We start from the raw sequence: 16,292 nt of genomic DNA, 5'->3' as shown, positions 1-16,292 counted from the left end.
ATATATATGATACATATAAATGTATAATTCAATAACATGTAGAACGTTGACGGGACAAAACAATATAATAAAGTAAATTTTGTTTTCTCATTTGCACTCGTTGCGATTTTTATTTTTATTTGAATGGCATGGTATTAAAAATGTTAATAACTAAATTTTCAGCGGAGTTTGAACACTAGGAGACCTGTCTTTCCGAGGTACCTTTTTAACAGTACGGTCCTTGTGCAAAAATCGAATCCCACGTGACTCAAGAGTGTACAAGAAATTTTACTTTTGGGGAACAGCTCCACACAGATTGAGCTCAGCATCGGCATTGTGCTTCTGCAGACAAAACCAGACTACTTTCTTTTCCGTTTTACACTTACAAGTACACCCCTTTCAGTCAAACTCTAATGGTATTTATGTACGAAGTGGATACTTCATCCGTGTTTGTAAAAATCAATCTTTGTCATCCGTTTTTGTACGTGCTTCTACTTGAAACGTTCAGGAGAGTAAAATTAATATCTTAGGTTTGTTTGTCAGCGCATTGCCGGATGTGCGATGTTTGAGTACGATGCAGTTAACAGACGTGGGACGTCTTTTTCATTTAGCAAATGAAAGGATCTTGCTGTTCGCAACCAGCTCAATGTGTTTTTGGAGATGCAGACAAAGCAAGAAGCTACGTAGCGCTACTCTAGGCATACAAGCAATTATGGCTTAAGATCCCGAAAACACTGGTCAAGTAAGTATCTAAAAATACCAACATCTATGTCTTATGAGGCATCTAAGTACCTCTTGAAAGCAAATGTCATTTTAATTGATTTATATTATTTACTCATCGCATAATATGTAAGTATATCGGTCTAACAGTACCATCACTTTCTAACAACGACAGGAACAGGCGTTTTTCGGTGCGGGTAAAAAATACATAAATGTTACTGCAGCGAATTTTCTGTTAAAATAAAGCAAAGCGAAATTAACTTGTTCTCAAAAACGCAAAGTTGACCATCACATGCTTTTAATCTCGCACGTATCGGAGAACGTAACTAGACACGGTGTCAATTACACTGGAGTCGTTTCAATGTATCATCATTAGCTGTAACGGTAAGGTTAAAAAAATATTTTTTTACTTTGTATAACATTACTAAAATGTATTGTTACCTCCAACTTAATATGTATTCAACGAAACACTATGTATGTGTATTTTTCATAAAACTGTAATACAGGAAGTTCGTAGAATTTAGTTCTTATACATGGACTTGCTTGATTTAATCTCTTTACGTATCAGTTATTTCTATGGTTTAACTGATTTTCATATCTATTACACGATTAGATTTCTTACACTGACCTCAATATAAGCATCAAAATCGCAACTGTCCGTTTTGACAAGGTAAAATTAAAATACATCTTTACGTTATGTAATATTGTCAGAAGTACTTTTACAGTTGTACATATGGCTATTCGGTGAAATACCTCGCCGTATCTACCCTGCTTAAGCAGTGAACAGTAGTGTATTTCCCAGAAACTTTTCAGCTTATTTCCTTTGAAACCAGGGGCGTCACTAGCGCTGCTTTTTTTTTTTTTTTGGGGGGGGGGGGGGGGGGGGGGGTTTAGCCCACCTCCCCAAATGAATGTAAAGTAATTAGTTGAAACAGTGTGTTCTCATTCGTTTCTAATCTCTAATGACGTTCCTGTTAGAAACTCCTACCCCGAAACTTGGTGAATTGTACAAATATGGACACCTGTGTTGCTGCATTTTTGTACCGAGCTGATGCAGACATTTTGCTCAGGGGGATGTGGCACTGCTGCGCTTATTCAGCTGAAGAACATGTCAACCATAACCACAGACTCCTAGTACTAAATGGGGACGGTAGCTGTTGACTGTTTAACAACTGTGCGGAAGTGCATCGGCCGAAGTGATTCACAGCAGAAGTGAGCTCCACCTGCTTGATAGCATTGCATGGGTGTTTCCCTTTCTTGGTGCACTATTGCCTTATACATCAATGGTAATGGTGCCAGCATTCTGCATATTTTCGTTGCATTGCATTGGTTTCCTCCCTGGTAGTCCAAAGTGAAACTTGTGGTTATGTGCATAATCGTCACTAATGGCTTATTGTGTATGGGGGGGGGGGGGGGGGGGGGGGAAGGTTAACACAGTTCTAAGTACTGATGAGTGCAACATAATTGGATTGGTCTGGGTTGGGGGTCCAATATGATATGCTTTCATGGGGCCTATAATCTCTGGCAGCATTCCTGGTGCTAGACTGACCATGTACTGGTTAAGGTGTTAAGTGGTGGCAACCAACCCCAATGCGCGTGCTGTGTCTGCTGTCTTATAATTATGTCAGTCGTTTTTTTTACAGTACAAATATAGATGTGCCAAAACAAAGGCTAGAAATAGCTACCAACGATGTGTGCTGAACATAATGCTGGAGAAAACTCAAAGCACATCATTTTAAGTCATGCTTCCTTGCATTTTAAAAAAAAATCTATACTTATTTACAATGCTTAAAATAATTTCAACTGGATTTGTAAGAAAAATTTGAAGCAATTTCGCAGTCCAGAGACTCAGATTAGTCTGTGTCTCTTGCCCATGTGATTGTGTTGGGGAGCAAATGCCCCCACAATGTGATAGAAACCAGTTATTTTGACCCTGTGACAACATTTTTTTTGGTCCCACAGGGCGAAACTCAATTTATATATATATATAAATAAAATAAAAAAATCTGTGAATGCAATCAGAAAACTAAAAATGCCAAAAGTCTTGCATTTCGTTTGGTTACTTATAGTTAAGGGTAGAGCTGGGTAGGGTTATGGTCATCAGCGGACAGTGGTGGCTTGACGGTTAGGGAAGCGTGCTTGTAATTGAAAGATTGCAGGTTCGAATCCCTGACCAGCAAGGCACCACTGAGGTACTCTGAGCACTGCTCCCCGGGCACTGAATTAGCTGCCCCCTGCTATGTCACATATGGGTTAAATGCAGAGGGCAACAATGACCACTGATCACTAAATTCTAAAATGAGTCATGTGTGGATTAGGGGCTTGCCCATAGATATTAATGGATAGTCCCCACAAACATATACATATCTAATCTGTGTATGTTTGGGTGTGTGTACCTGCCCTGAATTACCCTTGTGCTCTGTGCCGCCTGGGAAAGGCTTATATCGCCCTATGACCCTAACCAGGATGACCATATTTCAAGGTGGAGGGATGGATGGATGGACGGATAGATAATCACTGATTAATGTTACGCTCCACAGACACAGCTGATGATTACTACTGAACATCAAGGGATTAAATAAATAATTTTAGCAAATATGCAATAATATTGATTCAATTCCTTGAGCCGTAACTATAAAAGACAAAGTAATGCAAGCAGATGTTTACTGTACAAGCATCTAATTTTGTTCTGGCGCGAGAAAAGCGTAGCGCAGTCCTGTGAACATCTCTCGAACAGGCCATTAAACAATCTGTAACAAGATGATAAACAGAGCGATATCCGTTTCTGCTTGAGCAGATCATCAAGTCTGTCTAATGCTCCAGCAATTCCTGAATATTTAAAGATGTCTGCTATGTTTTGTTTTTTTTTTTTTCTGACAAGTTGACGGCTTCAGAATAATAAGCCTAGATAATTGGTTTGTATTACTTTACATATAATAAATTATTTTTCCCAATGGTGCCACTTTTGAAAATTTTTTTATGTTTTGCAAAGCTGTGCAGTGAAAGCTGAAATTCTTGTCTTGGGGATGACAGTTGCACTATTATGATTATTATTATTATGATTATTATTAATAATAATGATAATAATTCTTAGTTTTTTTGCTTGGGCCTCCAAAATCACATGAATTAGGTCACTTTACATAGTTTTACAATACTCAATTTATTGTTTCTTGTCAACATTTTCACTGTCCAGTCTTTGAGGAATTGCTGTATAGTGATGAATTTGGTGTTAAATAGCTGAGAAAAAACTGAAGACAAGAGTTGGACATGGATGCAATACCAGTGTTGTTAATAATTAGACAGCTATGGAATTGTCGCAGGAGCTCATATTTTGATACACATATACATATTTGTGTGTGTGTGCCAAATATTATAGTTGTGTACATTTTTCTTTTAATAAGCTTGAGTGGTATTTATCAAGTTAATAGCAACATGATATAAAGCCAATTCATTAAGTGAATACATTACATAATTAAGATGGAAAAAAAAAATATTGAACAGCAGGCTTATTTACGCTTGGATTGGCTCTGCCTGTTTCCAAAATTTCAGAACTAAACCTTAATCCTTATGAAGAATCTCCGAGACATGCCATTAAATCAGATATTTTTTTATCTTGCAGATGGTTTAGCTGGCTGAAATACCCGAGGTCTGGCTATGAGCGAGCCTGCATCATGGTGCTAGATCTGTGACTCTGCTCCCAGGGCAGATTTGAAATATGAAGGAGCTGTGAAATGCCGTTGGCTAAAAATTAACCAACAGCAACACAAAGACACTGAATGCATTGGTCACAGTAGTGCCTAGCAACTCTAGAACCGTTTTTCTAAATAATCTGTAAGCCAAGAGTATTCACAATTTATTGGACTAGCAGTCATTTGTAGTGATAAAATGTCTTTAATGCTATTTATAAAACTGGCAGAGCAGTGGGGGTTTACATATGTGGGTAATATTTAAAACACTTGAAAATTGCCTAATTTTGCCATCTTTGCTTGGGTGATTTAATATATCTAACAGATGACATTTCAGTACACAATCAAACTAAATCAAGATGAAACATTCACTAAATAGTTAACTGCCATGTTTATTGTCTGTGGGCATTTTACTTTTGCTTTTATGCTCATGTGGAATTCACTAACAATCTTCAAAGCAATCCTAATTTAGAATTTTTAAGTATTTCATAGATTTTGGGTGGCATTTCAGCTTCCATGCAATTCTTTGCACCATTGCAGATAGCCAGACTTTCTACACAGTTTAAAAACGATTCGGAAAGTAAATATTGTTGTAGGGGATAAATACAGAGCTAACTGGAAAAAAAAATAATGTTTGCCCTCCCGTGGCAGTGTGGGATACGTTTATTTCAGAAAAGGAATTGGTTAAATGTAAAATTCACAGTTGTTAAATTTTTGTGGCTTGCTCCCTGTAGTAGGTAGTCAATTCCTTGGTTTAACCTTGTCCTGTGGTAGGGACCACAACAGCGAGGTGGTCTCAGAGGAAACCTGATAGTAATCCCACAGCAAATGTATGTTTCTTTGTCATTGTGGAAAACTGTAATTAGTCATTTTAAAGGGCACTGTAAGACCGCTCAAATTATATCAACAAGGACGGTCTGCCCAGCTCAGTAGCCTGAACACAATTTACTGCATCTGCAAACCACTACTATGAGTGAACAGACATAAATAGAATCTCTGTCTATGGTTGAGTTTGTATTTATCTGGTTGCCTAGCGGGTCCTGTGTACAACTGCTGTTTTTATCATTTAGACAATGGTGCTTTCCTTTGATATTATGCTGGATTTTTTAAAATACCCCATTGCAGAAATCATCTTTTAATATATGATAGCTTCAGAATTCAAAGTGTTCATATGTGGAAATTTTTAGTTGGGTATTATTTCAAGAGTAACAAATTGTTTCAGTTGCATTCTTTGGCTTGAAGATCTCAAAGGAAAGGAACAGAATATAGTGATATTGCTGTTTTCTTATAGTGTATTGATTTCTGTGAATGTTTGATAAAAATTAGGCTAGATGACTTGAAAAAAGAACAAAAAACTTAATCCTTAACTTTTCTTTTTTCACCAGAGAAATTATTATTGTTATAGTTTGATATTAAAACAGTTCTAATCTGTTTTAACTATTTAATGCACCATTTATGGAGATGTGCATTAAGTAAGTTCATTGTATGTCTTTTATGCAATGACAGAAGCTTCTAATCTAGTCAAGGCACTCAAGTCCCCATGAAGAACCGATCTTCATACCAAGATTTTCAGAGCCTTAGGCAATTTCTGAAATTGTTTGATCATATATTCTGAAGTAATTTTCACGATACTCACTGATACCTCATTTTGAAATCTATGTGACAGTTTGCTTTGTTTACTTGAATTACTCGTATTCTTATTGGCATATATGAGTGATGCCTTCACTGTCTATTTTTCCACACCTCTGTAATGAGCAGAAGCAAACAGCAGAACAAACTCCATGTACTCAGTGAATGAAGTCGATTCTGATTCTTCTTATTATATTGTTCATGGCTCCAGGATCAGACGAGAGAACATTGCTCAAGGCAGCAAAGAATTTTCGTTATTTTTCTTTAAATAAGGATTGAATCATTTTTCCTGACAAATTAAAAAACTGCAGAAATTTCCCTGTAGAATAAGAAGAGCAAGGGAAAATTCTGCTCCCAAGGTAAACAGGCGCTGACCTCTGTGCAGACCTCTTTTCGCTGAGAAAATGGGGAAGCAGATGGCTGATGTCCACCTCACACATAGAGAGGTTCTGTAAGGAGCTGACAGGTGTCAAATTACAGGGGGGGAGTTGTCCATTTCATCAAATTCTGGATTCAGACTGCCTTTCTCTGTTTAACTCTTAGGTTCTATGTTAGTATTAGTTTATACGTCCGAAATGCCTTCCTCACATGATCTCATTCGTCAATTGAGTGTTTCACTCTTCTCTTTCTCGTGGAACGGCTCCTGAATGTTGTGGGAGAGTCCGGTGGGAATGTTCTTGAAATGCCGCATGGCGATAACACTAGAACTATCGGGGGAATGAATACAGTACATTTTAAGGGCCTGTCGTGTCATCCAGCTACGCAATAATGCTGCATAAACCACACTTGAGTAGAAGTCAACTGTATGTAAGGAGGGCGAAGAGAAGGGTCTGTGTGGAAATTCCCCAGTGCAGATCACATGCAGGTGTCAACTGCATGGTTGCATTGAAACCTCCATCACAATGCAGCCCTAGTCAACAGGATTACAATAATTAAATAGATTCAAGTACTGCTTACTTTTACTAAACCATTTTACTTGTTTTGAAAGCAGAGCACAGCTCCTCAGAGAATTAAACAGAAAATGTCATATTCCAGTATTGGAATCCAGTGTCTCATGTGGTCACTAGGTCCTTTTTTACAATGTGCTGGAAATATTATTTGCCTGATGTGCTGATATGTGTATTAAATTGTCCTTCTAATCTATTTCTTATGTTGCAGAATCAAGATTAATGACAAATGAGTGTTGCAGAATGAAACACAAAGAAAAGAATCTGAGGAAGCAGTAAGCCTTGCAAAGATCAAGACATTACAACAATGAGGTTCAAATATACAATATCCCTGCTCTTCATAGTGGCACTGGTGATCATTGAAAAAGAAAACAACATTATTTCAAGGTAAATCCATCTCTGTGACCAATATTGTGCTTTTAGGTCCTTTAATACAACAAATAGACTACCGCCTTTTATAGTCAGCAAAAGAAAATTCTATTCATGAAGTCCTCTAACTGTGGTATGTGTGTTATCAGGGTCTCCGATAAGCTCGCCCAAAGGCAGACTCCTCAGTCCCCACTGCCGTCCAATTTTTCAGGCCTTGCCCTGCTTAATGGCTCCTACTCCTCTCTTAGCGAGCTGGACTCTGCATTCAAACATATAAAGAGACGTCTGGAGAATTACACCAAGCAGCTGGACAATCTACAGGGTGGGAAGAAGCACATCATCTTGATGGCCACCACTAGGACTGGCTCCTCGTTTGTTGGCGAGTTTTTCAACCAGCAAGGCAGCAATATGTTCTACCTGTTTGAGCCACTATGGCATGTGGAGAAAATGCTAACCCTGGAGACCGGTGGAACTAATGCGTCTGCTTCAGCTACGGCCTACCGAGATGTACTCCAACAGCTCTTTTTGTGTGATTTCACCCTGTTGGAGAGTTTCCTTGAGCCCCATCCCAAGAATCACATCACCACCACTCTGTTCCGTAGGGAGTCTAGCAACTCCCTGTGTGAGGAACCAGTGTGCACCCCATTCGTCAAGAAGGTCTTCGAGAGATATTACTGTAAGATCAGACGGTGTGGGCCATTAAACCTTACTCTGGCCTCCGAGTCATGCCGCCAAAAAGATCACCGTGCCATCAAGACAGTTCGGGTGCGTCAGCTAGAGACATTGCGGCCACTTGTGGAGAACCCCTCCCTAGATGTCAAGCTTATCCAGTTGGTGCGTGACCCGCGAGCTGTCCTGGCCTCGAGGATGGTAGCCTTTTCTATTAAGTACAAGAATTGGAAGAAATGGGCTGTGGATGGGGAAGTTCCCTTCGATGATGAGGAAGTAAAAAAATTAAAAGGAAATTGTGATAATATCAGGGCGTCTGCTGAGCTGGGCTTGAAGCAGCCAGATTGGCTTCAACAACGGTACATGCTGGTGCGCTATGAGGACATAGCCAGATACCCCATGCAGAAAGCAGCAGAGATGTACAGGTTTACTGGGATCCCGTTCACCTCTCAAGTGAAACAATGGATCCTTAAAAATACCCAAGCTTCAAAGGATGGTGGTGTGTACTCAACTCGGAAAAACTCATTGGAGCATGTGGAGAAATGGAGATTCAGTATTCCATTCAAATTGGCCAAAGTTGTGCAGCGGGTCTGTGGATCAGCTATGAAGTTATTCGGGTATAGGATTGTGCATAATGAAGCTATGCTAACTGACAAATCTATCAGCTTGATCGAGGAAAAGAATTTTAATCAGAAAAAATAGATGATCATGGACTTTCACATTGATTTTAATCTATGACAAAGTGGTGTTAGGCTGACAAAAGTTTGATTGTTTTATATATTCATGGTTTAATGTCAAATTATGGAGAAAGAATAATGATTGTTACAGGTTTTTACATGAATCAAACAAGGGAGACAAGGAATCAAAGCTGCCTTAAGATGAAATCATTTTACTGAGATTTTGTCTGAATTACTAGTGAAAAAAGTACACTGAATATATTTGTAATGGTAATTTAATTTAAATCTGCGGCTCAATGGAAGGAGGTAAAGTTGTTTTTGTAACCAAAACCTAATCTTGAATTTCAGTATATTTGAATAACAGAGAATCTTGCTGAATTTGCAGATGCCATTATTTAAAATGGACAGTTAGAAAATCACAAAATATCAGCAGTAATGTAGCTGTTTTTGGGTGAAATCCTGGTTAACAATGGTAAATTATATTTTTCTAACTTATTTAAGGGGGATCCAAAGGTAATGTTATGCCATTGTAAGTATAAAGAGAGAGTAGAATTTGTTTTTAATACTACTTAAACAATCTGAAAGTCCACCTTCCACACATGTGGATTATTGCTGGTATGTGAGCAAAAAAAGTTTTGCATGTCCAAAATGCTGTAGACTACATGGAAAACAGGTATTTCTGGAGATACCGTATGCACAAGAGACCTTTCATCTGCAGCTGGTTTGCAGCGTTGTTAAAGGTTTATCCTGTTCTTCTGTGTTTAGCTAGGTGACTAAAGGACTACACTGTCTTCACTGTTTAATGTTATTAAAAACTGACAGTTATTTGGTCTTATTCATCTTTATTATGGGAAATAAAATGTCATCAGGAATGGTTGGCTCTTATTTTTTTATCCAGCCTTTGTGTTAAAAATGTACAGAATTTCATCATTTAAAACACATACATTGTAAAATAATGCAGTCAGGGCGCTTCTGGTGATGCTTTTTTTTGCCCTTGATAGTGACATAAAAACATGGTGTTGCACACAAGAACTGTTATAAATAAGTTAGGAGAGAATGAGATGATTGAATAGGGAAGCTATGTAAACATGTTTGACTAGAGCTGAAATTCTCCATGTATTGCAGTGCAGATTTTTCTCCTGGGATTAATGATATAGGTGTCTGTCTGTCTGTCATCTACATTGTAGCCTGCATCGTGCTATTATCTTTACTTAGTTACCATTCATAGCACAAATTGTCAAATACTTAGTTGGAAGTAGGATAATATGGAACTTTAAGGATCCCCATGGGGGGTTGGTAACCCTTTAGTTGAGGAGGCACAAATAACCTATTCAGTTACTACTCCAGAAGAAATCATGAACTAATGTAATTCCTGCATGCAATAACATGAACCGTTATGACTGATTAATGAAAAACGAACATGGGATCAGTACATAACTAACACTTAGTTACTGGTTAATTAATACATTAAGTAAGCGTACCATTACACTATTTTTGCTCCCTCACGTAAAGTGTTACTGGAAATATTTCTTTGTCCAGTAGCACAAAAAATGCGAAAAAAAGCATCATGTAAGTAGACGTACACTACCAGTCAAAAGTTTCACATCACGGGCTTTTACCACTTCTCTTATTTCATAAACTACAGATTTTTCATTCTTCTTAAGCATTTGAAAGTGAACAAGTATAAACACAAATTTAAGTCAAATAAAACAACATTCCACGGAAAGAGTATGTAACGGTGCATGTCCGAAATCCTATTAACTTGTTGGGTGGAGGGCATAGTTAAAATCTCGGGTGTCCTTGAACTTTAAATGCACTTCCACGAAACAGAGTATTTAACGTCTCTTGTAGAAAGAATGCTTCGGATTTTCTCTGGTGTTGTAACTGCTAGAGGAGGTTACTTTGTCGAATCAAAAATATGACATTTTCTTGCTAATTGAGGGGCTCAAATGCTCATACTCTTTGTTAGCGAAGAATACTGAGTGCATTTTTAGTAAATGTTAAATGATTAATAGGCAAATGTAGAAAATCTCAGTGTGTGCAACTCATTTGAAACATGCATGTCGGTGACAAATACAGAAGCCGAATAAAGTCAATGGGATAATTATTAAAGCTGGTGATTCAGCATGGCGTCTGGTAGTTCCAACTGTGGCGCACTTGCTGGTGTGGCTGGTTGCAGACATTCTCAAAGTTATATTTTTATAGAGCTGGATTCAGAGCTCTTCCTATTTTATCTCTTAATGCCTGACCCACAACATGCATTTGTACGCAGCCCAAACCAGCATCCTGGGCTTCCAGGAAGAATAATCGTGCTCAGGCAGCTGTACGACTTCCACAATGTCAGCTACTGTACTGGCCTCGCTATTTATGTCTTTCCACATTGCAGTTTCACTCCACTTCCCATTTAATAGGTGTACGCTCTGGTTTTCTCCCACGTAACCGTGGTCACCCCCACAGTCGCTGGCATGGATAACGATCCAATACAAGCGCACATGTGAGCGTCGCTTATGTGCCCGCCATCTCCCTTTGTGACATTCAACCATCTCAGGAGCTGAAGGGCCAGCCCTCACGGCTGGACAACACACTTTACTGGCCTTGGATAACATCCAGGGATGTTCTCCTCTTTCGTTTCATGCTTTTCCATGTTTTGTTTATTATTTGCATGCTGACCAAAATACAGCAAAAATGCTGATTATTCCCCTGTGTCAATTCCCACTCTCTGAAAAGCTACAACTTCGAGTTAAGAGCAGACAGCAGGAGATCATGTTTGGATATATTGCAGACATCCTACTCATAGCAAAATGCATATTTTTTCCTGTGTACAGTGCATGCATTTCTGACACTTTAAGGAGTCGGGATTCATAATCTAACCGCTCTGTGGGTTTTTGAATCAGAGGCTTGTGCTGAGGGTGGAGTTTCACTACAGCTTGGGAAAGTGTGGAATATAGAAACCACTTTCTGCTGAATTAAAGAGAAAAGACTGACTTCATTGGAGAAGACTAAGAAAGCTCCACCCTGCTGCCCTACTATATTTTGCCCTGCCACATAATTGTATGGACTGAAATAGCATAGGAGCACTGGACTAGGCCAGGATTAATATAAAGTACAATAATAAAAATCAGTTTCTTATTCACAGTTTAACAGAATTAGTTTGAATAGCAGAAAAAATATCTTCCATGCTTTTTCATTCCATCTGCTAAGCTACACAAATGTTTTCTCTTGTATATTCTGGCATTTTGTGTGTTCTTTTTTATGGAAAGACCTTTGAAGTACAATTTGTCCTCTCAGAGAAATCTACACAGTACCTGGAGTGTTTCTTCTAACCTGCATTGTGTTTAAAGAAAAGCTTATCTGAGTGTGATTCACTGGGCTTTTAGGTGGATGGTTCATCTTTGCTCGCAAGAGATAAGCGGTACTTTCCTGAGGTGCGAGTTCCCCTCTGTGCCACTGATTAATCAGATTAGGGGATCTCAGTGTCATGTCAGTGCTGTGCCACACCCTGATTGGGGAAAGGAAGCAGTCATATACAAGAACACTAGAATGACTTTAGCAGAGCATCACAGCCATGATATGATGTAATCATACATTATGTCGCTCCATGAGAGCTGTCCAAGGGGAATGAGATATTGTCAGGTACTGTGTTTAACCTTGGGATCTGGGGGCCTGCCTCGCTCTTCCAAGCAGCCAGTGACCCTGTGCTGATCATCCTCCCCAGATCCCTCAGGACAGCTGTACTTCATTTACCCCCCCAATCACTGAAATACCCTTTGAATCTTTAAGCTCCTTGCGAGATATTGTGAGTTCCCCGTATATTTGATTATGACTTTTGGATTTGATTCTACTATTGTTCTGTCCTGGTTTGCTTGCTGATGTCTGAGTCTGAATTCTGTCTTTCCTATACATCACTGTGGATCACTCTGCAACTGGATCTCCAAGTGATTCCTTACAGAAAACCTCACCACCCGAGGTAGCACCAGCAGAGCTCGATACCATCTTAGCGATGAACTCCTCTGTTTCCTTGACAATAACAACCCACCCACAACGGTCTGCTCATGTTAGCGCAGATCAGTGGGGGAGGGGAGACAATCGTGCTCGTGCACAATACAAGGCAACCACGCCAAGTGTGAGTACGCCCTATAGCGATGTTTCGCAGCCCAGCCCTCAGGGGCCCCCAGGGAGTCCACATTGTTGCTACCTCCCAAGGAATAAAAGTGTGGACTGTCTGGGTAGGAGCTGGAAGCGAGAACATGGTCCCTGAAGACCGGGTTGAGAATTATTGGTATAATTTCTGTTGCAGTGCTCATTTTCTGTTGTAATGATACAATGACGGACCAGGGGAACAGGCCAGACCAGGACTTAAATGCACAAAGACTAATCAAAGGAAGTGGACACAGCAGGAGACGATCAGGGAAGCACACGTGGGTAATCAGGGGGCGTGGCACACACGAGGAGCGGACGAGCCGGGCATGACAACTAATTTATGGTACTAATTTAATTTAATTTAAAGCAAAAATATACCAGGCTTCTCTTCTAAGAAGGTGGTTTAATCAATCTCCCCCTCTGTGGGACTGTTTGATTGTTTCCAGACCAATAAACTGTAGGCAGTTATAGTCAAGACCTGCTGTATTATGATGTCAGGCCACAGGAGATGATTCATTCCTATAAATGAATGATGACTTCTCCTAAACCTGTTTTTTTATTCATATTTACATATTGCTATTGCTTTGTTATACCTTTTACATCATTTACTGGCTTGTTGGCTTGGTGAAGCCATGGTGATGTTCATTACACCTGTTGAGTCATCATTGGTCGTTTCACAGGGAAGTGTCTATTTAATTGGGAACTGTACATGGTCTGTAGAACATGGAGGAAGGCGGCACACCAAAACATTTCTGTGTTATGAGTTCCGATAAAACCTCATTGAAGCAAAGTGCGACCTCTTTTTGTTTGCTTGATCTATTCCTCTATTGTAGTCCAGCATTCTGACAACTAGTCCGTTCTTCTGTGCCAGATTCACTTGTAAAAGAAAATGGGTATAACTAGTTGACTAGTAAGGTCTAAAAAGACCACATATTGTGCAACAAATGGACATTTTGGCTCTCATAATTTTACTAGTGATTCATTGTGAATCTCACTCATAAACTAGTAAGGTCAAAAGTCTCTAGTGTAAATAGTGGTCCTTGCTAGTTAACCAGTGCCTTTTTTTTAACCCTCACTAGTTAGTTATGCCAAAAAGACCCTAACTTGTGTACCTAGCCGACATTTGGCCAACAAAGATTTTGATTGGTCAGTGTTCAAACTGTGTGCTGGAAATCCTTAAAGTGCCCACTCTGAATTGTGATGAGCTGAACTGTTTAGCAGCGTTCTGTTATGGCATAAGAAAGTTATTTCAGCAACTGGCCATGACTGAAATGTTATGTTTGATTAAATGTTTATTCATTTCCCACCTCAAAATAACCTAACTTCACGATATAGTGCAATGAAGATAAATTATTGAAGAAAAAGGAGCACAATTTCCCTGTCTGCGGATAGTGTCACTGCCGTTGTTTTCACAGTTGAATATATTTTGTTGCTAATGACACTAAAATATAAGTAGAAATTTCCAATATCAGTAAAGTTGCCTGAATTATAATAGACTAACACCAAGCACACAAAGTTGATCATGTGGAAATACAATAACTATTTCCTGTATTTCCAGCCATCCATCCATTTTCCAAACCGCTTATCCTACTGGGTCGCGGGGGGTCCGGAGCCTATCCCGGAAGCAATGGGCACGAGGCTGGGAACAACCCAGGATGGAGGGCCAGCCCATCGCAGGGCACACTCACACACCATCCACTCTCACAGGCATTCCTACGGGCAATTTTAACAAGTCCGATTAGCCTCAGCATGTTTTTGGACTGTGGGGGGAAACCGGAGTACCCGGAGGAAACCCCACGATGACATGGGGAGAACATGCAAACTCCACACACATGTGACCCAGGCGGAGACTCGAACCTGGGTCCCAGAGGTGTGAGGCAACAGTGCTAACCACTGCACCACCATGCCGCCCCTTCCTGTATTTCGTTTCATAATTTAATTCGTAAATCAATCAGGTTATAAATTCCGTATAAAACATAATTTCAAATTAAGAATGCAACTATTTGAGACAGATGAGCTGCAGTAGACCATGAATTTCCTTGTCATTCACTTGTCACACACCTCCTTGAACTTGAAAGTGCAAAGAGAGAATTAAGTTGGGTTCTCCAACAAGATAGTGACCCAAACCTTACAGCTGAAAGCACTCAAGAATGGCTGAGAAAAAACACTGGACTATTCTTAAAGGGCCCTCCATGAGCCCAGATCTTAATCCTATTGAACATCTACGGAAAGATCTGAAAATTGCAGTGTGGAGATACCACCCTTCAAACCTGAGACAGCTTGAGCAGTCTGCTCAGGAAGAGTGGGCCAGACTACCTGTTGACAAATGCAGACTCCTCACTGTGAAGTACAGAGACCGCTGGTTGGCAGTGATCGCTGCAAAAGGTGGTGCCACAAAATATGACTATTAAGGGTACCATCGTTTTTGTCCGTGCCATTTTCATTTGTTTATATAAAATGTCCAACTGAATCAATAATCAAAAGCAAAGTCTGATTTGTGTTAAATATAGACCTAAAATTAAGGGATGCCATTATACTTTTGTCAGTTTCAAGGTATTTCACAGAGGCAGTTTCTTTGTTTTTGTGGAAGGGTACCAACAAATTTGTCCACGTCTGTACATTATAGAAATCACATGCCTCTTCAGAAATGTGGTAGGTATGTGTTCTCTTTATTTCTGATGAACCAGAAAGTGACAGAGTAAACACCATTCTCTGGGGTGTTAACTAACAAAATACAGAGCTCTGAGTAAATGTTAACTATTGCGAGTAAAAGCTACTACTGTCACGATCGGCGGTGAGATGGGTGATAGCTCAGGCAGGCAAGCAGGAAAGGAGCAGGCAAGCAGGCGAAAATCGGGGAAAACAGGGATTTATTCTCGGGTAAGGGCAAAACGGAACGCGGGCAGGGTACTGACATCGACAACATCAATGACGGACAACGGACACAGGCAAGACTTGGACTCAAATAGACAAGACAGATCAAAATAATTAGACACAGCTGGGTACGATCAGAGAAGCACACGTGGATAATCAGGGGGGCATGGCACACACGAGGATCGTACGAGCTGGGTATGACAGATACCATCAGAGTCAAAATAATATAATATCCAAAATAGCTGCACTGTTACCCCTAAGAAGGTCTGACCTTGATTTACAGACCCAGGCTTTCTGGATTGAGTTTGCAGATAAAATAATTTGCAATATTTTTAGTGTGTTCACCCTTCTTAAAGTTTGACATCTCGCATAAGTTGCTCTGTCTTGTATGGAATCCAGTCTCTCTCGCACAACGTATATGAGAAAGACCAGATTTCATACCGCAATTCAGCCTCCCTCACACCTCACTCCTACATTTTTATGCAGGTATCCCTATTGTCATGACCTGTTCGTCCGGTTCTCCTGTGTGCTATGCCCCCCTCGTTACCTCATGTGAACCTGATTGTTCTCAGCTTTTCTGCATTTCTGTCCCTTAGTCATGT

General features: G+C 39.8%; 1 protein-coding gene across 2 annotated transcripts; it reads left to right on the top strand.

Annotated features, from left to right (window-relative positions):
• The first annotated feature begins 283 nt into the window (after positions 1 to 283).
• On the top strand, positions 284 to 9,548 carry chst3a (carbohydrate (chondroitin 6) sulfotransferase 3a). 2 transcript variants are annotated; one of them, XM_048987999.1, is made up of 3 exons: positions 284 to 721; positions 7,173 to 7,348; positions 7,579 to 9,548. In XM_048987999.1, exons 2-3 carry the CDS (start codon positions 7,269 to 7,271, stop codon positions 8,699 to 8,701), a joined length of 1,203 nt encoding a protein of 400 aa, XP_048843956.1. In that variant the 5' UTR covers positions 284 to 721; positions 7,173 to 7,268; the 3' UTR covers positions 8,702 to 9,548. The 2 variants fall into 2 exon arrangements, with proteins under 2 accessions (XP_048843956.1, XP_048843955.1); XM_048987998.1 differs by having other exon boundaries at positions 7,480 to 9,548.
• The last annotated feature ends 6,744 nt before the right edge of the window (positions 9,549 to 16,292 follow it).

The sequence above is a fragment of the Brienomyrus brachyistius genome, chromosome 20 (assembly GCF_023856365.1).
Source record: "Brienomyrus brachyistius isolate T26 chromosome 20, BBRACH_0.4, whole genome shotgun sequence".
Classification (NCBI taxonomy): domain Eukaryota; kingdom Metazoa; phylum Chordata; class Actinopteri; order Osteoglossiformes; family Mormyridae; genus Brienomyrus; species Brienomyrus brachyistius.
The sequence above is the reverse complement of the archived record's forward strand: the minus strand, read 5'-3'. Positions and strand labels throughout refer to the sequence as shown.

Coding starts and splice junctions, on each gene's coding strand:
- chst3a (XM_048987998.1), top strand. CDS start 7,269: ATGAGGTTCAAATATACAATATCCCTGCTCTTCATAGTGGCACTGGTG. Junction 7,349..7,479: donor GAAAACAACATTATTTCAAG/GTAAATCCATCT, acceptor GTGTGTTATCAG/GGTCTCCGATAAGCTCGCCC.